Source organism: Herpailurus yagouaroundi, unplaced genomic scaffold (genome assembly GCF_014898765.1).
Source record: "Herpailurus yagouaroundi ecotype Mexico unplaced genomic scaffold, PumYag 215, whole genome shotgun sequence".
Taxonomy (NCBI): Eukaryota; Metazoa; Chordata; class Mammalia; order Carnivora; family Felidae; genus Herpailurus; species Herpailurus yagouaroundi.
Window position 1 is genome coordinate 1699523 of NW_024412446.1, and position 27625 is coordinate 1727147.

Below are 27625 nucleotides of genomic sequence, written 5' to 3' on the forward strand. Positions count from 1 at the left end.
CTCGTGGTCCGTGAGTTTGAGCCCCGCATCAGGCTCTGTGCTGACAGCTCGGAGCCTGGAGCCTGTTTCAGATTCTGTGTCTCCCTCTCTCTGACCCTCCCCCATTCATGCTCTGTCTCTCTCTGTCTCAAAAATAAATAAACGTTAAAAAAAAAAAAAATAAAAAAAAATAAAACAAAATAAACTCTATGCCCAATGTGGAGCTTGAACTCATGACCCCAAGATCAAGAGTTGCATGTTCTACTGACTGAGTCAGCCAGGCATTGCTCTGACGTGTTTTTCTTTTAAATAAAAAATAAAACTCTTCTCCATAGTTATTTCAAACCTGAATATTCCATGACCAAACCTAATATAAGGAAGAGAGAGGAGCTGTGTTATATATAAATAAAATAAAATTGGGAAGATAATCAAGTTCATCCCTGAGTGAAGTAAAACTCTAACCTGGAGGTTATTCAGAGGCTCCATTTTCATGACTGGGCCCAAGGTGTTGAGAGGCAGGGAGACATCAATGCTCTGGTTTGGCATCAGTGGTGTATGGATGGCCAGAGGAGTGCTGGGGATGACACCAAAGCTAGGAAAGAGAATGAAGAAATTCCAGAGGTTAACCAGGAGGCAGGATTTAGGCACATCTTTGGGTTCCAGTGGCTCTTTACTCCATATCAAGAAAACATATTTTTAATTTTTAAGTTTATTTATTTGTTTTGAGAGAGAGAGAGAGAGAGAGAGACAGCAGGGGAGGGGCAGAGAGAATCCCAAGCAGGCTCCATGCTGTCAGCACAGAGCTTGATGTGGGGCTCAATCTCATGAATTATGAGGTCATGACCTGAGACAAAACCAACAGTCAGACACTTAACCAACTGAGCCACCCAGATGCCTTGAAAACATAATAAAAAAAAAAATTTAAATGGAAGGAATAGCAGGAACCAAGGTGCTCAATTCTAATTTCCTATAACACTGATTACATAACCCTTGTTTCCCATGAAATGGATTTGAGGAAGGAGAAAACATAAGTACAGGATTACTTTGTTAGTTTCTTATGTTTTCACACAACTAGAGGGACAGATTTAATAAGTCTCTGTTTCTCTTTTTTTTTTTTTAAATATCTTTTCTTAGATAATTCTTAGGGGAAAGAACACTTAAGATTATATAAAATAAATACAGAGCTTACATAGCTAACATCTTTCAAGAGTCACAGGATGGCAGAAGAAACACTCTCTTTTTCCTAAACTGTGCTTTAGAATATCAAAATGTAATAATAAAGTGATCCTGAGAATACACATCACTCATTTTGGTGTAACATTTGTAGATCAAAAAGCCATTCTGCTCTTATGATCTTGCTCTCATGGTCAGCAAACTCTGTCAAGAAAGCAGTATCAGGATAGAAACACGCCATCAGCCTAATCTTCTAAATGCTCTTCTTAGAAATGACATAGAAGAAACAAAGGAGGGAAAAATTCCTTACCAATCTAGAGCTTCATCTTCTGCAAAATTAGAAGCTGGAGAAAACCTACAAATTCCCAATTATACTAAAGTGTGGCCAAAGCACACAAGATGAGCAGAACCAGTGAGAGAGAGAAAGGTGCAGTGCAAACGCACAACGAGTTCAGAGGCAACTAGTGGTAGGTAGCAGGCCTCACATACTGATGGGAAATACCCATTCTCAGAAGAGAACCCCCCCCCCCCCCCCCATTCTGGTGCCAAGTGCTGTGAGTAGGCCAAAGATCAAACAGGAAACAACACAGAGGTGAGATGAAGAAAGAAGGTGGAAAATCCCCAGTGGGGCCTGGAGGTGATAGAGCTCAAAAAAGCAACACCTTCAGGGGCACTTGGGTGGCTCAGGTGGTTGAGCTTCCTACTTTGGCTCAGGTCATGATCTCCAGGTTCGTGAGTTCAAGTCCCACACTGGGCTTGCTGCTGTCAGGGCAGAGCCTGCTTCAGATCCTCTGTCCCTTTCTCTCTCTCTCCCCCTTCCCTGCTCATGCTCTCTTCCTCAAAAATGAATAAACATTAAAAAAAAAAAAAAAAAAAGCACTACCTTCTAAAGGGGAAACAGATACCTTAGAAGACAGAGGTAGAGACCAATAAGGAAATCTGTAGAGCTCAGGATTGAAATAAAAAGTATTCTTTAATAAAGTCAGGTTCTGAGAGGTAAAGGAGTTGTAGCCACATGGCAGTAAAGAGGGAGAGTCTCTGAGCAGCAAAGCCTAAAAAATGACCCTGGCTTATCTTCCTCATCTACAGGAGTCTCCTGCTAAGCTAGTCTTACAAGTTCCAACTCATTAAAAAAGGAGTGTCAAAATGGTGTAAGCACAGCACACATTCAAAGACACTATTACATAAAAGTGGAAAAACAGCAGTACAAACTTCCTTAATGACAAACAAAACATACTTGAAAAGGATTTGCCGTAAAAACAATGGAAATTATGAAACATTTATACAGGAAGTTAAGGGGAAAATACACTTAATAAAGCAACTGCAGCTACCAAAGGAGGACACAACAGTGAAGGAAGCACCTGGGGAAGAGATGGCCAGACAGCAGGAGAAGGTAAAGGAGAGTCAATAAAACTCAGAAAAGAATAAAAAAAAGTATAACAAAGTTGCAAGATATGACTTCAATATACAAAAATCAATTCTTCTATATACCAGTAAGAAACAAATATTAAGATGAAAAGAATGCTATTTACGACATCAAAACCATGAAATACTTAAATCTGACAACAGATGTGCAAGAGGTATACATGAGAAATTATAAACAGTGCAGACAGACATTAAAGACGATCTAAGTAAATACATAAAGCAAGCTGATGGATTAGAACTCAATACTGTTTGAAGTCAATTTTCTGCCAAATTGATCTGCATATTTACTGCACTCTCAATCAAAATCCCAGCAGGCAAAGGACCTAGAATAGCCAAAACGGTTTTGAAAAAGAAGAGTTTATAGTATCTGATTTCAAGGGTTATTATGGAAAACAAAGTTTACTTTGACTCTTACTTTTACACCATTAAAAATTATCTCAAAATGGATAACAGAAGTTAATGTAGAAGCTAAATCTAGAACATTTCTATGAAAAAAAAAAAAAAAAACACAGAAAGAAACCACCTTTGTAACCATGGATCAGACAAAGATTTCTTAAAAACACAAAGAGTATAAGCAATAAAAAACTTTTGCTTTTTGAAAGACAGTTAAGAAAATAAAGCCACAAAAAGTATATGCAAGACATATATCTGATAAAGGACTTGTATCTAGAATATACAAAGAACTTATACTACTTGATAATAAAACAATTAAAAAAGAAAGATCTGAGCAGATATTTCACTAAAGAAGAATGGTCAATACGCTGATGAAAAAAACTGCTCAATATCATTAGTCATTAGGGGAATGAAAAAAAAAAATTTTTTTTTTTAAAGTTGGCTTCATGCCCAGCACAGAGCCCAACATGGGGCTTGAACTCACGACCCTGAGATCAAGACCTGAACTGAGATCAAGAGTCAGACACTCAATCGATGGGGCCAGGAGAATGAAAATTAAAATGAGAAATAAATTATATGCAAGTTACTATAAATCCGTAAGAATGGCTAAAATTGGTAAGGATATAGAATAGCTAAAATTCTCACACTTACCATATGACCCTGCAATACCACTGCTAGGTAATTCCCCAGGAAAACTGAAAACATATATCCACCAAAGTCTTGTATATGAAATAGTCAAAGCAACTTTAATCATAAAATATAAAACTGGAAACAACCCTAAATTCCACCAACTGGTAAAAGGTAAACAAATTGTGGTACACTCAATGGATACCACTCAGCAATAAAATGGACAGACTACTGATACATCACAAAGCATTATCCTAAGCAAAAGAAACCAGATGGAGATGACTTCATCACTTATAAAAAATTACAGAAAAAATACAATTACAGTGCTAGGGAGAGTTACAAAGAACAACAGACACAGTAAGAGACATAAAGAATAAAATCACTGCCATCCATGTAGCAATCTTGCCAGAAGATCAAGTCTAAATCTAATCAAGCCTATATATCTGCCTCCAATTTACAGATGTATCAGCAAAACCTAGATTGTGGAAAACTCCATAAATAAAAATATGCAATTTCTTCTACAAATAGATTCAAGAAAAAAAGAAGAGAAACCTATAGGTCTGGAGAGACAAGACACAATCAACCAATTGGCATGTATGGGGACCTTATTAGGAACCCTGTTCAGACAAAGCAAACTGTGCAAGAACATTACACCACTATAAAAACCCACTGACTGGATGTTTAATAATATTAAAGAATTTAATGATATAAAGAAAATTTTGGTACGATAATAGCATTCGGGTTATGAATAAAAAAAAGTCATGAAATATATATATATATATATATATATAATATTTATACAGAAGAAAAAATTAGGAAAAAATCATTTATAAAAGATAGACAAAAAAGAGTTAATAAAAACATAGTTCTCCAAAAAGGAAAATCTAAACAATGGAACAGTATAAAAATTTAAACATATAACCCTAAAAATTTTCTTGAAGTAAAGGACTTGGATGTACACATGGAATAGGCACACCTTATTCCAGGAAAAACTGACAAAGATTGGTTAATATTGGGAATATCCTAATAAAATTATTGGACCTCAAAATTTTGGGCAGCCAGACAAAATGATGTCATCACTTACACACTAACATGGGGAAAAATGAGGCTGGCCATAGACTTTTCCACAGGAACATTCAATGACAAAAGACAAGGGAGTGAAACAAAGAATTTGAGTCAAGGACTTTCAAGGGTAAAGGTCATAGTTTTAACCACAAAAGACTGTCTAATTCACAGGACTGCTGTTTACATGAGCCCCCTTTGAGGAACATACCTCCAGAAAGGACATGTCCTCAAGAAAGGACAACTTAAATAAAAGGACTGGCAGTAAGCACAAATCCAAGCCAAAACAAAGATGGAGATAAAGGTTAAAACAAAAAAAGGGGGGGGGGGGGTAAGTGTGTAGAAAAAAGAAAAATAAGCTCTTGGCCTCATCTCTCATCTGTCACAAATGGACTTCAAAGATGACAAATCAAGTAGTAGAATTTTAAGTATACTTCAGGTACAAAAGTAAATCCAAAGAGAGATAGTACTATTGACATTAGGCAATGTGGGGGGCAGAATAGATACAAGTTACAGTAGGAAATCAAGAGACTATCTTCACAGAAAACAGGGACTAACAGAATTTTATAAAAACAAAAAACAAAAAACAGAACCATCAACAAAGATATAAGGTTTTCTCAATATCAGACTTAAAAAAAAAGCAAACACAAATAGATATGAGTATGAAGATAGGCTATGCAGACTGCCATTATTACAACAAATCTGTCCATCAGCCTTGGCTTTTAACCTGGCCAGCTCCCTGAAAATAGCTGGAAACAGAACTAACCTGAGAAAGTCTTCTCTCTAGACACTTAAGTGATTTCTAATGTGCCAACTTTCAAATCTAGGGTATAGAAGTTATTTCCAAATGCTTAGAAGTAAGTAAGACAGTCGCCGATGCAAGCTGTCATTAACAAATTTTATTAAATCTGCTTTATGGGGTCCAATTACTACTTTGTTAGAAACAAGTTTAAATATCTTGTATTTATGAATCTGCCATCAAAGTCTAGCAGGCAGTTTCCTGAACCACAATATTTAATAATGAACAGTGATGCTTCAGAACTACAGGACATCAATATTTTACATTTTCATGTTCTCTTCCTTATTAAGGCAAAGCAGATTGTCAGCCTATATATTCAGCTAACAGGTATACTATCTTTCAAATATCTTACATAAATCAAAGTATGTTCATTTTTCCCACCAAAATGTGGGATTTGGACAGACATTTATTTTGTTCACTACTTTAGCACCAGCACCTAGGAATGTCTGGCACATAGATGCTAAACAATTATTTGTTGAATGAATAAATGGATTTCAATTAGAATTTATTTTTTTTTTTTTTTTTGTAAATGGCTTATTAAAAACATTCTAGTCCTAGAATCCTTTAAGAAGACAGTAAGTTCTGATTTCCTTATTCCATATGAATAAATTTCTCAAGAAAATTCCTCAGGGCTTCCAGAGTTGAAGGTGACAAGTGAACAGACACACAAGAGCCAGCACTCACTCTATACTCAACATTTGCCTACATGAGAGTTTTTTTTTTTAATGTTTATTTATTTTTGAGAGAGAGAGAGAGAGAGAGAGAGAGAGAGTGAGTACGAGCAGGGAAGGGGCAAAAAGAGTGAGATATAGAATCCAAAGCAGGCTCCAGGCTCCAAGCTGTCAGCACAAAGCCTGATGTGGGGCTTGAACCCATGAACCATGAGATCATGACCTGAGCTGGCAGTCAGCTGCTTAACCAACTGAGCCACCCAGGCGCCCTTCTGACATGCATATCTAACGTATTGTTAAATGGAACATTCTCTTGTTGGACACAAGGCACAATGCTGTTTAGTGATTGAGCCAAGGACTCAGACTTCTTACCTATTCTTGTTAAACTGGATTGCAAAATCTGTCATATGCTGCAGAGCTTTGTTGGTGAAGTTCATTTCCATATAGATGTGTCCTTGGCGGTGAGTAAATGTTCCAGAAATCTCCAACCCTTTAGCTTTTACTGCAGGCAGCCAGACCTAAAAGACAGTATAAAGCTCAATGGAACCACACAAGATTTATCTTCATGCTCTTTGTTTTGAATATATAAAGATTAAATTAAGATTTCGCTTCTTTAGGAAATTATGGTGGTTTTTATACCATAAATATCAAGTTAGATCCAAAAGGCTCCGGATAATGTCATATTTTCTGAATTTTGAGATCCTCAATTAAAGAACCAAACCAAACACACACACACAGTATATGAGTAACCCTGGCTACTTCTCCATTTCTGTTCAACTTGGACATTTTACTGCTTGAGTACTGCTACCAACTGTATAGACAAGGAAAAGAAACACTCCAATGAGTATAATGTGTTTGGTTTTTTTTATTGGCACTTTTGGTAACAGGCTTAAGAGTGAAGAAACTGAATCTACTAATGAAAATAGTATGTCTGTATCTTTGAAGACTTTTCTTTTAATCATCACCAAAACTATTATCAGTAATCTTAAGGACAAAGACCATGTCTTACGTAGATTTTTAACTCTTGCTATAGCTTCTGGTAAATAGTACTTAGATGTTGTTTAAATAATTTGAATGTCTATCCTTTCTATATAATTCATCCATAACCCACCCCTGGCCCCAGAAACCCCTGGACTGTAAGAGTTAATTAAGAAAAAAAAAAAAATCAGAAAATTCATGAATTGTTCTGACCACCAAAGACTAAATACCAAAGCATCAGTGGGTAGTGAATAAACTTGGGAACATATTTGGCCACACTAAAGAAATAAAGGAGAGGGGCGCCTGGGTGGCGCAGTTGGTTAAGCGTCCGACTTCAGCCAGGTCACGATCTCGCGGTCCAGGAGTTCGAGCCCCGCGTCGGGCTCTGGGCTGATGGCTCAGAGCCTGGAGCCTGTTTCCGATTCTGTGTCTCCCTCTCTCTCTGCCCCTCCCCCGTTCATGCTCTGTCTCTCTCTGTCCCAAAAATAAATAAACGTTGAAAAAAAAATTTTTTTTTAAAAAAAGAAATAAAGGAGAAGGAGAAAATAAAACAAAACAACCATAAGATATTTTTCATCTATCAGAGGGTCAAAAATCCTAAAAGTCAATAACCCTTAATGGAGAATATAAACAACCTGGCACTTTGCATTGTGCTGCTAGGAATGTAATTTGAAGTCTCCTTTTAGAAGGTAAGTTGAGAATACTTATTTTATTTTTTAATGTTTATTTATTTTTTGAGAGAGAGGAGAGAGTGCAAGTGGGGTGGGGCAGAGAGAGAGAGAGGGCGAGAGAGAATCCTAAGCAAGCTCCACTGTCAAAACAGAGCTGGACAGGGCTCACCCCCACAAACCGTGAGATCATGACCTAAGCTGAAATCAAGAGTCAGATGCTCAATTGACTGAGCCAACCAGGCGCCCCAGAGAACGTCTATTTTAATAGTTATATATATACCACACTATACATACACAAAGATGTTTGCTGTAGTGCTATAATGACAAAGAAAGAGGGAGGAGTGTGGTGGGACTAAGGGAATAACCTGTATGTCCATCAACAGGGGAATGATTAAATAAGTTGTGGTACATCAATACAGTGGATACAGACATTCAAAAGAATACAGCAGAGAAAAAACAAGATGGAAAACAGTATATTCCATTGACATTAGTACTGTTAAAGGACACAGACATAGGTATATGTTCTTATAGAACACACAAAAGTTAATAGGGGCTATCTATGAGAAAGTGGGGGCAGAAAGACTTAATTTTCCATCTGTTATTTCCTCATTATTTACATTTGTCATTTGTATTACTTTAATATTAGTAAAAAAATGCATTAGATAATCTTTTAATCAACAATGAAAAGTCTATGGGATAATATCCAACACAGAAACCTCACAACAAAGCTACTGTATTGTGCCAAAACATTACGGTTCAGTTTTAAATCCTATTTTTGGCTTCTCTCCTCAGCTGCTGTGTAGATCAAGTTATGACCCCTGGAATGGACAACTGGTCTATATTTCTGTAGCAGGGATCCTCCACGAGTCAGGTGAGCAGGTAGAGAATTTAGGAAACAGACAGGCAGGTTGTCCCTCAGAAAGGCAATTACAAGAGACTGAGCCTAGCTGGATGGTACTTCACCAAAGGGTGAAGTAAGCTTCACTTACAGTGAGTTTCCCTTTTTGAATTTCAGTCTGAGCATGACATTAAGCAAGGCTGAGACTAGAAAAGCACCAATGACAGAAACCCAGATCAGCACTCTAAAAAGGTACACTAAAACCCAGGAAGGCTGCATGTGAGCAACAAGTGTAGTAGAATCCATCTGTAATACCAACTGAAACAGGGAATGGAAAGGATGACAAGTAAAAACGTTACCCCTCTAGTGTATATGTACCCCCTCTAGTGTATTCTACCCTCCCTGACCCTGCTGTTGCATTGTTAACTGGATTTAAAATTTTTTTTTTCAACGTTTTTTATTTTATTTTTGGGACAGAGAGAGACAGAGCATGAACGGGGGAGGGGCAGAGAGAGAGGGAGACACAGAATCGGAAGCAGGCTCCAGGCTCCGAGCCATCAGCCCAGAGCCTGAGGCGGGGCTCGAACTCACAGACCGCGAGATCGTGACCTGGCTGAAGTCGGACGCTTAACCGACTGCGCCACCCAGGCGCCCCTGTTAACTGGATTTATACTAGACTGACATCAGCGTTGACAAACCAGACAACATTTCTATACAAGAACAAAACACAAATATTCAATACTTCTAATTTTAAGTCTAATTACAAAAATGGTTAATGAGGATGCTACAGTGCTTCTTACTGCCAAATTTTAGACCACTTTTTATCTTCCTCTTAAATCCTCTAGGACAAGGGCCCAAACTTCGGATTTATTATCAGTGGAAGTAACAAAAAATGCCAAGTTATTCAGGTCTTGTTCATTACGAAAGTATTGCTTTACTTACAGCCTTAGGAGCCACATATCCACCAGGTGCCATGCCTATCCCTGTGGAGAGTTCAAACAGGTCATTCAAACCACTGCTGACCACAGCAGGAGTAGGTGAAGGAGCGAAGGTTGCAGGCACTGATGATGGGATGAACGACTGTCCCACCTGCAGGGAAAAAGGGAAGGGGCAGGGGGGACCAGGAAGAACACATTAATAGCCCTTAACCTGTTGCTCTATATTTTAGTAGTATTGATAAAACAACAAAAATACATCATAATTATAATATTCTTAGGAGCTGAATTAGTATATTCTTTATCCTTTTAATCATCACAGTTATTTTTTCATCACTGATGATATACAAACAGTCTTTAGAAGTTCTATCAAGAGAGACTAAAACAGTAGGATCAGGAACAGAGTGATCCAAGATCTTTTCTGTTTGTTTCCAATTTTAGCTTCCATGATTCTGTGCAAAAGGCCTACAGGCACCCTAACGAAGGGGGAGGCTGTTTCTATAGAAAGAAGAAGCATTCAACTTAGAAAGCAGTTCTAGTTCCACTTGGGTGCAGACAAGTCTTACTTTCCCATTTAGGCATAAATATCTGGTAGGAAACTCTCCTGGGGGGGAGATGGATATTCATACCCCCAAACTCAGTCACTTACGAGGAGAGTCTCCCTCTGAGTCCAGCTGACTCTCTCAAGTTCTTTGTAGATGACGCTAAAGAGTAAGAACATTCTCTAGTCAAGATGGCAGGTTCCATTTCCTTTAGCTCTTTAATGTCAGGAAGACAAAGACCTCTGTAGACACCAGAGCGCCAATCCCTAAAGATGTCCCTACACCACATGTGGTGTACACCTCCGAAGATTCCAAGTAACCCTACGCCACTTTCTACTCTTCATATGCTTCTACAGAGGTTCTGGTGTACAATGCTAGATAGCAGCGGTGGCTGGCCTGAGAATGTGTGCATAGGAAAGGCATCAAACAGGGGGCAGCGCATCCCATGGTGAAAAAAACGGATGGCACTTACTGCCGGACTTCCTCCAATGCCCCCGCCAAGGTCACTGCCAAGCTGAAAGAGAGAAGGAGAGAGAGGAGAGAGAGGTAGAGTTCATTTAGCTAAGTACTAGATGCCCATTTAGAATCTGTAAATAGCTCTACCAAGTTGCTAGGAATACATGCTATTCAACTTGACTCCCAAAGCCTAAAGAAATTCTAGATTGCAAAGAAAATATGTCCTAGGGGAACCGAGTAGTGGCATTGACGGTGTGTGGGAGTTCTGAGAAAACCTGGAAAGAAGATGGAGCTGGGACATCTCAGCGATGTTTCAGATCCAATCTTCCCACTGGGGTACATAGGCACAAACCGAAACAGGACTTAAAGAATTTACATATTCCAAGAAGCTCTATCTCCAAGGAGTAATGTTTTGAATGTGTTTTATTTTTTCCTTAAAAGGAAATTTAAGGGAGAAAAAAAAGAAAAGCAAAGAAAAACTAAAATGTGCTTTGATCTATAAAACCTGCTGTTCCACTGAGAAAGTGGGAACCAAACCAGTATTGAGCAATTTCAAGCTTCAAAAATTATAGGTGGAACAAGAGTGATTTTTAGAGTTTAGAACTTTCCTAAGAAAGAAAACAGCTGGGAGAGGAAGATATCCTATCTGGGGAGGAAGTAGGAAGGCATGCAATGCTTCAAATCTCTTTCACAGTTGACACTACTAAGGAGAAATGCTGTGAGTTATTTGGAGATCATTTAAAAGGATGCTAACTATTGGAGAATTAGATGGACTTAATTAGCTAGGTGACAGGAAAATAATTCCACATGGTCTTAATCTGGCCTTTTCTCCCCTCAGGGCTCTGATATAATTCACACTGAAGTCAGTCTTCCACGACAAAAGCATTAAAGAAGAACAGAAGCTGAAAATAGCTGGCATGAAGAAACACACACGCATACGCACGCACACACACGCACACACACCAGCGCTGTTTAAAAAGCAAACACCACTTTTGGCTACGGTTCCACATTTGCCTCTTCCCTAGTTCTCATTGTACATTTGAAGTTCTTCTCTGAATCACCAAATGCCTTGTCTACTCTACAAAACACTGTTTCCTTTATTATCTGTCATTTAGTGGTAGAAACTTGGAAATCTTTGTGTGTGGTTATGTTAAAAAACAAAACTGTACTGGTTTTCAGGATTTGAGAAAGAGTATTTATCTTCACAGTGAAAAAATACATGAAACAGTGTTGCCAAAATCTAAAAAATACTCTACATTCAAAAACATGGAGACATACGACAAAATTCTGTTTCTACCGTGACAGAAAAGGCAGGTGCTTCAGAACTAGCATTACTAAGCATCCTCTGCACTAAGTTACAGAGCACTCCAAACCTCAAAGAGCCATTTCTGGAACCTGGTTCCTGAAAATTACTTAATGGTTGAATACAAGCCAAAAATTAACATGTGTAAATAAATAAAAAGGCCACCACAACTAAGAATTCAAATAACTGGGAAAGTCTAAAGTAAAGAGAAAAGATATTACACACCTGCTTTCTCCCTGGTTCTGGAATAGCACACATCTGTAGCATGACATCTGAAAACCACCTTTTATTCAAACAAACACTCCTATAATGTCAACCGGATACAAGGCACTATGGGAATGTAAAGATGCCAGGCAGTGAGGGGAATACATAGATGAATAAAACCCAGACGTTGCAAACTGGCAGGAGAAATAGAACATGAATGCAAAACCATACGGAATATACTAAAGCAAAAAAGATAAGTACTGAAGGGAAGAGCCTCCTTTTGGCTGAAGAATAATGAAAAGCTTCAAAGAGGTGGTAATGTGGGATTATAAAAAGCAAAAATGGGGGAGGTTATTTCCCAAATAGCATGAACAAAGGCTGAAAGAGCATGAATAATAGTAGGATCAAAAAGAATGAGTAGTCCAATTAGACTGAGCACAAGGTAGATATGTGTATATAAAAAAACAAAACAAAACAAAACAAAAAAACAGCCACAGAAAATAAGTTTGCAAAGGCAGGCTGATTACAGGAGGTTTATGGAATAAGATATAAACTTTTCAAGAGTACTTCAATTGGGTTCTATCAACTATGGCTTTCAACCTTAGATACACAATTCAGTCAACCACCTGTGTGTGTATAGTGGGGAGGCATTTAAAAAAACACTATGCCCGAGTTTCACCCCCCCCAAGGTAGTGATTTAATTGTGCTGGGGTGGAGCCTGGGCATCAGAATTTTGAAAGGCTCTCCTAGTGATTCTAATGTATAGACAAGGTTGAAAACCAATGCCTTAAAGAATTAACTAATATTTGGAATCAGAAAAGACTGATCCGTTCAAAATTACCTTGGAGCTAACTCCTGAATAAAAAGAAAGTTACAACTTGAGCAGAAAGGAAAAAAACTCTTAATAAGGATGGGATGGATGTACAATGTCTCATTTGTCCTGCTGCTTTGATCTGGTTTGACTTTCTGATGGGCTTATTATCCCTTCTTCCCCTCAACCATTCTCCTCCCCTCTGGCCAGGTGTACAATCCAAGCTTAAAAGAGCGAATTCTTTACGGACCTGGTTGGCACTTGGCAAGGAAGAAACCACACACTGGAAGAGAAACAGTGGTTTTATCCAATATGCTAAATTCAATAAAAGACATTGATAAAAGGCACTCACTGGTGGTATTATTTCCAAAGGAAATAAAGCCCATTTACGGCCCTTATTTTCTTAGATTTCATTATTATTATCTTTGAGTGTTATATGAACATTATCTTAGCCAGATAAGATCTGAATGTACTCTCTCCACCACACTGCTTGTCAGTTTTATTCAAAACCATTAAAGAAACTGAAAAGCAATTCCAATACTCCCATGTTTATGTTCAATATATCAGATACAACACAGCTTCAACCCAGAATCAGGAAATCTGATCTTAAGAGACAGGACCCAAAGGGTTTCAAGAGACACATAGCCAAATATGTAAAGGTTCACCTAACAGTACTGTTATGTCCAGAGAGCAAAGGGAAAGGATAGCTTCAATACATTTTCTTTTCTTTTTTTTTTTTTTTTTAATGTTTGTTTATTTTTGAGAGAGAAAGACAGAGCATGAACAGGGGAGGGGCAGAGAGAGAGGGAGACACAGAATCTGAAATGGGCTCCAGGCTCTGAGCTGTCAGCACAGAGCCCGACGCGGGGCTCGAACTCACAGACCGTGAGATCATGACCTGAGCTGAAGTCGGATGCTTAACCGACTGAGCCACCCAGGCGCCCCGCTTCAATACGTTTTCTGACTAGCAAAACTGTAACCTACTCAGACTTTATTCAGCATCTTTCCTTTTGACTGAAAAAGTTCCTAGGGGAGGTTATCATCCTCTTCTTGGAAAACATGACAAAGGTGATAGCACAGTCATGGTCAGGAGTGACTAATAAAGAGATGTCAGCAAGGATGGGAGCCAATTACCCAGTGAGTGGCCTCTCTTGTCTACAGTGACAAGCAGGATGATTGCAAATATTAAGAAAAAGAAGCTGGAAAACTGAATAAAACTCAGAAAAGTTCTCATGTTGGCCTCAACTAGCCATCAACCATTTCAGTTCAGTTGTTGGTATTATCTGGAGCCAGACTAGATTCATCTTAGTCCGGCTATACTTATCAGGTAGGGTACAAAATCAGCCAAACTAGGACTTGTAAAAATTTAGTAATATCTGTTATCCAGTGAGCTAGTGGGAGCTGAGTGAAAAGGGTTAGGTGTGCAGGGCATGGCTTTAATCCCCATCTCAGGTGTCTAGATACTGTGTTTTAAGTGTCTCTTGGAGCTAACCACTTCCCACAGTTCCCAGAATTGTCTTACTACAGCTGCCATTTTCTCCATGAAGGAAATAATGCCAGCTAAACCAGGATAGATGAAGATGAAGAAAGGAGAAGTGCCAATGTTGGCAAAACAATATTTCAAATGTTGAAAAGTGAGAATTTTCTGAAAGGTCTGAAGCTGATACCCAAGTCCAAATGGTGGTATGGTTAGTGAACCAAGCCACAGTGGTTTGGTTCCCCCCGTCGCCCATCTAAATCATAGTTGGCGGTAGTCATTAAATGGCACTGAAAATAATATTAACATTTGGCCACTGCTAATACTGGCCACTTTACCATCCCTGAAGTAGTGCTGAACTGGGCTCAGTTCATGCTGAACTATAGAATAATGTATCCTTGCAATGTTAACTGGATGGAAAGCAATGAGTTCATGGTGATTTACTGTAACTTATGGGTTAAAGGGATTTCAGCATTGTTACATGATCTCTGCAACAGAACCAGGTTGAGCCAAAAGTTTTAGTTGAGTCTGCCCACAACTCTAGTTCAGCTAGATACCAAAAGAAAACACCCTCATCCAATGGCAAAATGCTAAATAGCAGAAATATAGAGGGAGAACTCAGGACTAAGGTTCTAAAGGCAACAAGTCTACCCGACTCCAAAAGAAAAGAAAAGAAGTCTTTTTATAAAAGGGTTATCAGGGGCCCCTGGGTGACTTGAGTGTCTGACTTTGGCTCAGGTCATGATCTCATGGTTCATGGGTTCGAGCCCCGCATCGGGCTCTGTGCTAACAACTAGGAGCCTGGAGCCTGCTTCCGATTCTGTCTCCCTCTCTCTCTGCCCCTTCCCTGCTCACACTTTGTCTCTGTCTCTCAAAAATAAATAAATATTAAAAAAAAAAAAAAGGGTTATCAGCTGAGATGGCCACCAAGTAGACGAAAGAAAGAAAGAAAAAAAGAAAGAAAGAAAGAAAGAAAGAAAGAAAGAAAGAAAGAAAGAAAGAAAGGGAAAAAGTTCCACAAATAATGATCACAATGGCCAATCGTGGTTAGCTCCTTTCAGGTACGTGTATCTGGCCAGTCCAAAATATACTGACCTCTTCTAAACCTGTGGTGCTGAGCGTCTCGAGACATTCTCTTAATTAGAAGTGCAGATCTTAAGCTCACAAATTTCTTTGCTTCTGTCTAGAGTTATTATTACCTTTTTCATTTAATGCTTTTCAGAACTGATTTAATTAAAGGGAGTCTAAAGGAATGCTTACTGATAGCTGTTATTATTAAGGAGTCAAAATAGAATGATGTAAAAATAGCATACAGTGATTTCCATCACAAATAATAAAATTTGTACCAAAATCCTATTGGTGTTAAAAACATTAGTCTATGTTTTTCCTATTAGGGTTTTAGATTTTAGAAGGCACACAACATCTCCTAGGTAAAAGTAGGTAAAAGTGTAATTTTCAGCTGTTTGGCTGCAAATATTAATTTGATCTTCAAAAAGCTATTCAGAAAAGTATCATAAAATACAACTAAAACTGGTGAAAAGGATCCGTAACCATGCAAAAGCTATTAAACAAACTGACAGCTAAGAATGGACCAAATGTGAAATAGTGAAAATTAGTTGAGATCCCACAAAATCATCAGATGACTCTTTAGCTTGACAGAAAAAAAGGGCTTTGATTATCAACAGCAAAGTAGGGGGATGTAACAGAACACTTCCTGAGGTGGGACAAGGAACAGAATGTGTCACTAGCAGTCTCTTAGCTCCAACAGAACCCAATGAGGAGTATAGTAAAACTCCACAGGAGAAGCTCTTCCTCCTGTCTCATTTTCCTTTGCCGTCCTTACTACCTGCCTATAGAGTTGTTTGTCATCTCTCTTCCCCACACCGGAACGTATGCTTGCAAGGGCTAGACACAACTATGTTCCCAGTACATAGAATGAAGTCTGATACAGAATCAGCACTCAAATATTTATTCAGGGAATGAATGTTCTACTAACCATATAAACAGGAATACTAGCAATATTACTTCTTGGGAGGACAATTTTGAAATGAATCATTTTATTGGAGAAAATTATCACAAAATGGACAGAAGCCTGACAAAATTGTTTCATCAACTGTCCTAGAGCATCCTATCGGCAACGACATTTCTGACACACAGGTACAGAACCAATTAGGGAAAAAAAGGACCCAGTCCCCATCCTAAGGCCAAAGTCCTTTCTAGAGAGGAAGTGTATTATTGTCGGAGCAGTTCTGACAGCAAGTTTTCAGCAGAATGCCCTGTGCATCATTTATTTGCTTTGACAGCACTAGTGGTTTATATCACAGTTCACTGGCAAAGAGATAAGACAGCATTTTGTGGCTCTGCTTACAAAGAGGGTAAGATGAACAATCTTGTTCCTTTTGCTGCAAAACAGATGTATGAACTTATTTGGTCCCTGTTTTCACAAATGAATACACTTCTACAGTCTTTCTCAAGCTTTCATGTGCCTCCTAGTGGCACGCTAGCCCAAACTCAACACCTGGGATGTACAGCGAGAAGAGGCATAGGGCAAACAAGCCTTGTGTTTTATCTTAAACATTCATGCAATTTTACAGTCTAAGCCTTTACACAGCGGTGTTTAGTCTGTGTTTATACTCCTTACCATCAAATAAGAATGACACTGCAAGACGATGAGCCAAGTTTATTCTGCAGCTATAAATGCATCTGCACTCTGCTGAGTACTCCATAGACCATGTACTCCAGTTTGAAAAGTACCAAAGTTAGGTGAGACCAGACTCTATTTTAGAAGATGACAACAAACTAGAAGAATCACAGGATAGTCTTGGGTTCAAATCTTGACTCTGAGATTTACTTGCTATGACACCTTCAGTTTTCTATAAAATGGGGTTCAATACCAATTTCCTTGCAGAGTTATTCTGAGGTTTAGAAATTATAAGAGTTGCAGCACAGGAAACCAGAACAGAAATAGGAACTCAGTATTGAGTAATTATTCCCCAAAATTGCCTGAGGCCAGCCTTGGTCAAATCTACACAATGATAAAAAGACAGTGGGGTTGGGGCGCCTGGGTGGCTCAGTTGGTTAGGTGTCCGACTTCAGCCCAGGCCATGATCCCGTACTTTGTGGGTTCAAGCCCCGTGTCGGGCTCTGTGCTGACAGCTCCGAGCCTGGAGCCTGCTTCAGATAGATTCTGTGTCGACCTCTCTCTCTGACCCTCCCCTGCTTGCACTCTGTCTCTCTGTCTCCCCAAAATAAATAAATATTAAAAAAAAAAAAAAAAGACAGTGGGGTTACAGAAGCCACACTGAAGATTTACCAGGCAAAACTGGGCTATAATTCAAAAACCTCTCTCCACAACAGCACCAACTCTAAAACTTAAGCTCTTTAATCACTGCAAATATTTTCCAGAGGAAGAAATAGGAAGATGCAAAGCTAGTATGTAGTGGTTTAGTCCTGTGGGCTACAAAAAAACTAAAATTATCACTAAAATAGTTCCCGACTTAAAATTTCTGAAAGGTAAAAATAAAAGAAAGGGTGGGAGGGCACACTTATCACGGTGAGCACCGAGGAATGTAGAGAATTGCTGAGTCACTCTATTGTACACCTGACACTGATATAACGCTGCATGTTAATTATACTGGAAAAAAACAACAACATAGAGTGGGAGGATTTGAAAAACATACACTGGAGTTAGGAAAAGGCCATTTCTCCTCTATCCCACAAGACTCCAGCTGGGCACACTGAAAGGACATTTCTCTGGCAGGAAAACCTTTGTCAGCAAAGAGAAAGGGCACTCTGGATAATGCTTCCTTTCCGTTCCTCATGTACAATAGCGCTATTTATCTAAATAGAATAATGCACGGCACCTTGGATGAATAAAAGGCTATAATTTAGCCAAGGTCTATGCTGACAGCCTGAAAGTAAAGGCAACAACAACAAAAATCAAGATTCAATTATTATTACTTTAGTGATCTCACAGATGTCAGACCTATCAGCAAATGCTGTACGTTTATAACATGTATGCAGGAGTTATGAGCATGGGCGTCAGGTCACCTCCCACACTACACCAAACCAAGATTTGGACTGTCAGAAAAATCACACTACCCAGAATGAGCACTTTCTTAGGTTTCGTATTAGAGGCACCAAAAGACCCATACACGATTTCTGAAACTAAGAAACAAAGACTCAAGTAACTACTTTTGTAAGCCTACATTTAGATAGTATACTATCCTGCTTTACATCAACTATGGAAGTTTCAATACAATTCATCCAACACCAAGGAGATAGTTAAGTTGATATTAACGGAAGGAGGAAACTATCTGCAGAGTTCAAGCAAAAGAGAATATGCTAAGGCAGGCAGAAACTAAAATGGGGTTATTTCAGTAAGGAGACAGAAAAGAGTATGGAGGAAATCCACTTTGACTCGAGTCCGATGATTAAAAAGCATTCCATTTTTTAAATCTGCAGCTCTGCCTAAATCAATGATTTTCAAAGATGCCTGCCTCCTAAATAAATAAATAAATAAATAAAAAATAAATAAATATCAACTAGGAGACATGGGGTGTGTGTGTGTTTTGAATGTTTCTTTTTGAGAGAGAGAGCGAGGGCAAGCTGGGGAAGGGCGGGGGTGGCTGTGGGGGGGACAAAGGATCCAAAGTGAGCTCTGCACTGACAGCAGCGAGCCCAACGTGGGGCTCGAACTCATGAATTGTGAGATCATGACCTAAGCTGAATTTGGATGCTCAACTGACACCCTGGCACCCCTGTGTATTTTCTCTACATCAGAACAATATCCCCACTCACTCTTTTTTCAGTTTAAAAATCACAGCTGTTAGAAGTCACTGTTATTGATGGAAGAAGGCTGAAGTCTTCAGGTGTTATGGCAAATAAGAATAACAACAATGATAAACAGATAAATATTTCCTTAACAACAATTCTAGAAAAAGCCTCTATTCCCTAAATCTCAAAATTTTATAAACGCGATAATGAAAGAAGGTAAAACAAGATCTAATGGGAGGATCACAAGAATATGAAAAGAGAAGAACATTCTCTAGTGAATATCAAGTTATAAGACAGAAGGACAGAAAAATGGGAGACAATCCAAAATACAAAAACAATTTCCAGTCTCCAATTATGCAAAGTAAGTAAAAGTAAAAAGAATGTTGGGACTGAATAACTAAATCTAAATTGATCAAATTCAACTCCTGGCCAATTTCTGGTAGGCTTGACCACCTAATTGCAAATCACAACAGAAAAATGTCATGGGGGGAAGGAACAGAGATAAAGTCAGAGAGGTCTGTATTTGTAGGAAGTACTGAAGAGGCCCACCAGAATATAAATCTTCTATCAAAACCACTGTCTTGGCTTAGAGATCAATTTTAACATCTCTACCTAACTCCATTTGCAACTTCCTTTGGCTCAATGTTCTGAACCTTGGATACAGAATTAAAATAACTTGGGCATCTTTCCAAAATTACCAATGTCTAGGTCCTAACTCCCAGAAATTCTCCTTAATTACTCTAGGATTGAGCCCAAAGACTGATAGTATTTTTTAAATATGGTACTAATGTGGGATTAATGCAGGTGGAGTTGAGAACCCCAAAGCTAAATGAAAGGTTAGTAACTGTCATGCTTCATAAGCAGCACAGCACTGACCCCTATGGGTAGGGTTCTATTAGTCAGCAATGATAAAAGCGGCAGAAACACTGTAGAGGCCTTGCTGACTAAGGTAACAAGAGCTGCTTGCCATGTGAACACATAACTCTAACCTAGGCCTAATTTTACACTGGGTCAAATTCTACCACTCCTAGCAACACTATTTGTCCGAGACAGTAAAAGAAGGTCCTTTAAGAAGTTAATTTCAAGAGTTTCTCTCCCTCAAATTGGGGCAGAGTTCTCGAGAAGCCCTCTTTCCAGGAGTGTGTTTACTAATAAAGTCAAGAGCAAGAGGCATCTGGGTTTACCAACAGCTGTGGTTCAAGCACCAAACTGAAGTGGTTCAAAGTGGTTACAGAAATTCTATGGCTTCACTATTTAAAATCTGACTCATGGACCAGGGAGCGTGTTACAAATGCAGACTTCTAGGTCTTACCCCAGACCAACTAAATCGGAATCTACCTTATACAAGATCTCTAGGAGATTTATAAGATTTATACAGATTTACATTATAGTTTGAGAAGCATTACCATAAGGAAAAGATTCATTCAAGAAACAGAACTATCTATACAGATTAAGTAAAAACTCTGAGGACTATTTTCCCTTTAAATTAGATAATTTACACAAGAACAATAAAGCATTTAAAAAATATCATGGCATAGGCTGTCTTGGAAATTCATCTTCCACACAGCTGGGTTTAGGCCTTCTTTGTGATAGTCTCTTAAAAGGATATTAATTCTCTAAGTGAATACATATTTAACCCCATACAGACAAAGCAAAACTTTTACTCCTTAATTTCTGAGATAAATTTATATTACAGAATAAGTTGAAAACCACATGACTTTCTAGAGCTATAACACCAAGTATATACCATTTTGAATACTGAAGTCAGCAAGAGGTAAAATAATAGAGTTACACAGGAACATGACTGGGCCTACATAGCAAAGACTATGGATTTACAAATCCAAATGGAGAAACATACTCCCCACCCCCAAAAGAACATCCTTTACCAAGAAAAAAAAAAAAAAAAAAAAAGGCCCATGTGTGACTTCAGCTACTACAACCTAAAAAATGCAACATTTTTTCTATTTGAAGTAATACTTGTGGATAGCTAAGCAAAATATAAGGAGAAAACTCACTGGCATTAAGGGCCAGCAACTGCTAATATAAGCCACATGTCTGTGGCTTATATATAAGCACATAACATGTCTGTTTCTTTCTCCACTAAAGTGGGTCAAGAAGAACAGAAAATCCTGAGCCAGAGCCAGACAACATTAAAATATAGGGCTTCTTTCTCCCCTCCATCCTTCAAGCTTAATTTGTCATTCTTAGGTTCAATGAGTCCAGTATGTTGTCACCCATCAGGTAAATTAATAAGTAGGGCTATAAGGCATACACTTAAGAAGGACATAACACATAACCTGTGGGTGATTTGTCAACAGAACAGGAAGAGCTATTTCAATGTTTATGTGGGATTCCTGGAAGTCTCCGTTATTATTTCAGTATTCACTGTTCAGTCTCATGAGACTCCATAGACTCTTCTGAGTCTACAGGGAGGCTATACAGCCATGTAGAATGATCACACGAAGAAGCTATTTTTACATAATCAGTCAACTCTCCTCATTAAAAATATGAATTATGAAAAGCAAATGCTTACTTTGCCAAGAAAGACAATAAGGAGTGCTACTTGCATCCCTATGAGCTGGAGTCCAGAGCTTGGTCAGTGTACAGACTCTGAAAGCAGTGACTGTCCATTAGTAAAATGCACAATCCACAGAGATAGGACCGTAACCCTATTTTCTCAGATGCTCTGCCAGCCAAAAATTAAATGCACCTGTACTGGCTGGCATAAATCCCAGACATAATGCATTATGCAATCTCTGAGAACATATATTTTCCTATCTATGGCATGTCTTCCAATTTCTCATGTTGGGAAATAAGTTTGTTTGGATGTCTTTACATACAAATGTGCAAATGTCTGGCTAAAAGAGTCCCTCTAATTCTACCTCAGTTAAAAACCTAGTTTCCAGGGAGCCATGTGATGTGACCTGTTATTTTTCTAGTCTTTGCTACACAGACGGAGGTTATCCTTAATATTTCTCATTTATCTTGTACAGCAAGAAAAACTAATTTTAGTTCCCACTGGTAGCATATAGTCACAGATACTCTGGACGTTGGAGCCTTTTATTATTAGAATCCTGGAAGCTAATTAAATTGGAAGTATGGGTGGGAGGAAGGGCAGGGTGGGCAAAAAGAACCAATCAAGCAGTACTTCCCAACTGTAATCAAGGTACGTTTTTTTACACAAATGGCTCAAATGGCTGCCTCAAAGCCTTTCAGAATTAGGGCATAAGCCAATAAAATATAAAAAAGCCAAAGGTTTGAAAGACTCAAGATAAGATAATCTCTCTGAGATCATTTATGTGCTGTTCAGGGAAAAAGGAATTATAGGGGCTATCCAGAGTTAAGAAGCAGGAACAGTAATAAGCTCTGGAAAGGATACTAAATATTAAGATTGCTGAACAACAGGTTGGCTAAACATCACAAGTTCTATTTAGAGGCAGGGCAACAAAACCATCCTGTGCATTTGTAAATGTGCCCCATACCAATTAATTAGTATCAATTAATTCTCTGAAGACAAATAATTCTGTCCTTTATCAAAGGACGTTGCTCTGCTCATCAAGGAAAGGTCTAGTTCTAAAAAGCTGAATAGTCCTAAAGCTTTTTAGCACATCAAGAATTAAAAATAACCAAAAGAAAGACAGAAGAAAGATACTCACCAGACTATCTAGACCTCCTCCCAAGAGATCCACTGCTCCCATCTGCATTGAGGACACCTGTGGCACATTGACGGGGGGACCGAGGTCAAGGTTTAAAAGGTCTCCTAGAAGGTCACCTTGAGAGGGGATAACCTGAGGCTGTTCCAGGTTGGTGGCAGTGGTGGTGCCAACAGGGCTGTCACCTGCATCAGTGCTGCAGTCACACACACAAAGAGGAGGAAAGAGAAAAGTCAGTTTCACCTGGGACATAATAACAAGGCAACGAATGAACGTGAAATCTATAAAACACAAGAGGGGGGAGAAAACCTCTTATTTTATAATAATTCGTTAATACACATGAAAAGATGACAGCAATTCTTACTTTTTATCAAAATATAGCTGCTAAAATGAAACTAAATGTATACTACAGAACCTCATCAATTTTAATTGAGCACCTACTCTAAGATGTAGCACCGTAATGAGAACCCCAGGGTTTTTCCATTTTTTTTTAAGTCTGCTTATTTGAGAGAGCACGAGCAGGGTAGGGGCAGAGAAAGAGGGAGACTGAGAGTTCCAAGCAGGCTCTGTGCTGCCAGCGCACAGAGCTCAATGTGGGGATTGAACCCATGAACTATACGATTATGATGTGGGCCGAAATCAAGAGTCAGACACTCAACCGACTGAGTCACCCAGGCGCCCTCCAGGGCAGTATGTTTAAAACAGGAAAATATATTTCCTGCCCACAAATAACTTACACTCAAACAACAACAAAAAGCAGCATTTACAAAATGACTGAAAAGCACACTTACTGTGTAACAGGTAAAACCGAGTACCATAGGAGTGCCTGCATACTGACAGGATAGAGAGACAAAACCAGGTGCAGCTGATTCTAAAAGCTTCTGAGAATGATGTTATGACTGGCTTTTGAAGAACAGAACAGTTATGGGGAACTACTAGAGAGAGACCTTCCCAAAAGGAAGGAATGGTTAGTGCAAAGGCACAGAAATGAGCAATCTGACAACAGAGGTGGTGAAAAAATTGTACTGGCAGGATAAGAGATTGGGATTAAGATTTTGGGAAAGAGAAAATGAGGGAGATAAAACTTTGGAAACTAGCCTGGGAAGTTAATTTTTTGTGATAGGCAATGCAGAGTCACTTTGATTTGTTGAACAAAGAACTAAAAATATCATAGAAACACTAACAGCTGTATGGAAAATGGACTGAAGATGGGAGAATGAGCATGGGGATCAGCGAAGAGTAATCTAAACTGCTACAGCCACCACGCACGAAAATAAAAAGTGACGAGCGCCGAGACTAGGCGATGTTGGGTCAACTGGATAGCTGTGTGAGAAAAAATGAGCCTTGACTCCTATTATCTCACAAAATAAAAATTAAAGAGACATAGCAAACATAAATGTGAAGCGCAAAACCGAGGAGAGGACCTTGATGGCCTTGAAGTGGACAAATGTTTCTACAGAAAACACGAAGTATAAAAAGGAAAAAAAAAAGTGATGACCTGGACTTCATTAAAATTGAGAGCATCTTTTCTTCAAACAACACCATTTACAAAAAACGAGTCTTTGTCTCACAGACTACAGAAAGATGTTTGCAAAACATGTGTCTGACAAAAGACATGTATTCAAATCACATAAAAGATTCCTACAAGTCATTCAATTACATAAAGAATTCCTACAAAGAGAACTCATTAAAAAATAAGAAGATCAGACATGTCACAAAAGAGGACCTACTACCTAAAGTAGAGGGTCCTCTACCAAAAGCGGATCATGTCTATAAACATGAAGAGGGACTTAAGCCATCTCTACTCAACAGGAAAATGCAAATGAAAACTAAAACAAGGCCTTGCCACACATCTGCCAGAATGGCAAAAATTAAAATAACTGACAATCCCAAGTGCTTCTGAGGATGTGGATCACCCAGAACTCTTCTTATACACTGCTAGAAGGAGTGTATTTCCTGATCACTCAGGAAAACTGGCAGTATCTCGTATAGCCACTGGGTCATCTTCTATGACCCAGCAATTCCATTCCTAGGTGTACATACAGGAGAAGTAAGTACATAAGTCTATCAAGACATACATAAGAATGTTCATAGCAGCGTTATCCATAAGAGCCCCAACACACATACACCTGACTTATATCATGTTCAAGAATAAGCAAGGGCTCCAGGGTGGCTCAGTCAGTTAAGCATCCGACTCTTGATTTCGGCTCGTGTCATGATCTCATGGTTCATGAGTTTGAGTCCTGTGTCGGACTCCACGCTGACACCACAGAGCCTGCTTGGGATGCTCTCTGTACCCTGCTCTGTCTCTCGCTCTCAAAGTAAATAAACCTAAAAAAAAAAAAAGAAGCAAAACTGTAGTGATATAAGTTAAAACAATGGTTATCTCTGGAGAGTGGGTATTAATGGCAAAGGGCATGAGAAATCTTCTAAGATGCTGGAAATATCTGATCAGGGTGGTGGTTATGATTGTATACAAATGTAAAAATGTGTTGAGCTATACACTAAAGGTTAGCACAGCATTAAAATTACTATAAATGAGGGGTGCCCGAGTGGCTCAGTCGGTAAAGTGCCCAACTTCAGCTCAGGTCATGATCTCATGGTTCATGAGTTCGAACCTGCATCAGGCTCTGTGTTGACGGCTCAGAGCCTGGAAACTGTTTTGGATTCTGTGTCTCCCTCTCTCTCTGCCCCTCCCCCAAGTGCATGCTCTCTCTCTCTCTCTCTCTCAAACATTAAAAAAAATTTTTTTTAAAGATTACTATAAATGATTTATCTATTTAAAAAGTGGGGAAAATCCCAGGAAGAAAATTCTAGGCTGAGATGGTTTCACTGTGAATTCTTCCAAACATTTAAGGGAACAATAAAGTCAATCCTAGATAAATTTTAAAAGACAATAGAGAATTACAATTAAGAAAGTCTGAAAGTAGTTCAGACTGCTTATTCAATATTAATTGTACTTTGTGAGGCTTGATAATTTATTGTCATTAAAAAAAAATCCTTATCTATTGGAGCTACCAGTAATGTACTTATGGGTGAAATGATAGGAGGTCTGGAATTTGACTTAAAATACTCCAGCTCCCTCAAAAAATAAAAAATTGTGGGGGTAATGCATGAAACAAGATTGGCAATACAGTGGTAACTGTGGAGGCTGAGGGACAAGGAGACATGAGTTTGCTATACCACCCTACCTTGCATGTTTTTTAAGATTTACATAATACAAAGGAAAAAAAAACACTGTAAAAATTCCTTTAACAATATTTTCTTGAACATACATGAAAGAAGAATGAATAATCAAATTTGGAGAATAAACAAAAACTAAGAAGCAAAAAACTAGTGATGTTCCTCATAATTACAGAGAAATCTGAAGGGATGATGGGAAATATAAATGTGGTTCCATTGTTAAGTTTCAAGTAAGAAAAATAAGTCAAGAAGTCTAACAGACAGCTTAGGAGAAGAGACTGTAAGAGAGTACCACGGGTGTGGTGTAAAGAGTAGACGGTCTAGATTAAGAAGACGAAGATCAAGTATTGGCTCCAATAATTACCAGCTGTGTGATCTTGGGCAAGTGACAACTTCTCTGAGACAAAATTTCCTCATCAATAAAATGATAACAATGTCATCAAAACACAAGGATCTATTTTAGGGAGGATGAAATGAAAACATGGTGTAAACCGTAAAGCCTTGTAATAGATCAGCGGTACCTACATTTAGATCAGTTTCCTAAAGGAATAAAGAGAAGCACAAACAGAGAAGGTTCAGAATGAGTCTTGCAACACCATCAAGATTAATAATCAGAGAAAAGAATGAACACAGAATGGCAAAGATAAAATACAGAAAACCAATCTAAGAAAGATGACTTAGGAGCAAAAAGTGTCAAGGAAGCCAAGATAAAAAGTATCTAGACTGGGGGAAGAGAGGCAAAAATAGCCAAAAATTAATAAGGAAGTCAAAAAGGGAAGCGATTTCATATACACCTGCCAAGAAATATATGAAATCTCTATAAAATATATTTCTGAACATGAAATTCTATCATCTTATGACATGTGCCATTTAAGAAGTGTTCTGTCATATTATCAGTACCTCTAAATAGAAGGCAGAATAGGTAACAATGCACATAAATTCCTTCCATGAGAAGGTAAAGTGCATTAGATGAAAAGAAGTAAACACTCCTATGGTTTCTACAAGAAAATGGTAAATCATTATGCATTCTAAATGACAAACACAAGAAAATAAACGTGAAAATGTTTCCCATCATGAACTCCTGGGAAATAACTGCTTAACTGTCACCAAAGCAGTATTTTTTAAGGTGAGATTTTTCTAAATTAGACTACTATTTACCATCTCACATCTCTCCCACAGCCCTGAGAAGCCAAGTTTAATAAGCAATACCCAACTCAAAAGCACTTTTCCCTTTTCCAAGTGGTTTTAAAAGATTTAGTTTAGTAACCATTTTTAGATCTCTAGAAGAGGCAGGATAAGGTTTTACAGTGTAGCTGTATTTCATGTCAGAGGCATATCACTTCTTAACTGCGTGATGCAGAAAAGAGCTAGGTAATGTCAGTACTATTATGGATATGCCATTTGCAGCAATATATCATCCCTATTTAAAAAAATGTTTTTAATGTTTATTTATTTTTGAAAGAGAGAGAGACAGGTGAAGTGTGAGTGAGGGAGGGGGAGGGGCAGAGAGAGGGAGAAATGGGACTTGAAGCAGGCTCCAGGCCCTGAGCTGTCAGCACAGAGCCCGATGCAGGGCTCAAACTCAAGAACCGTGAGATCATGACCTGAGCCAAAGTCAGACGCTCAACCAACTAAACCACCCAGGCGCCCTATTATCATCCCTATTTAT

General features: G+C 38.6%; 1 protein-coding gene across 4 annotated transcripts in view; it reads right to left on the reverse strand.

Moving 5' to 3' along the window:
* Nucleotides 1–27625, reverse strand: part of AP2B1 (adaptor related protein complex 2 subunit beta 1) — a 127717-nt gene that overhangs the window by 35064 nt on the left and 65028 nt on the right. For 3 of the 4 annotated variants that reach the window (XM_040455189.1, XM_040455188.1, XM_040455191.1), the window contains 5 exons: nucleotides 22777–22969; nucleotides 10566–10607; nucleotides 9559–9705; nucleotides 6502–6647; nucleotides 442–571 (listed from right to left, as the gene is read on the reverse strand). In XM_040455189.1, coding sequence (XP_040311123.1) covers nucleotides 442–571; nucleotides 6502–6647; nucleotides 9559–9705; nucleotides 10566–10607; nucleotides 22777–22969 — 658 coding nt within the window. The remainder of the gene's footprint in view (nucleotides 1–441; nucleotides 572–6501; nucleotides 6648–9558; nucleotides 9706–10565; nucleotides 10608–22776; nucleotides 22970–27625) is intronic. The other variant, XM_040455190.1, reaches the window with a different exon arrangement.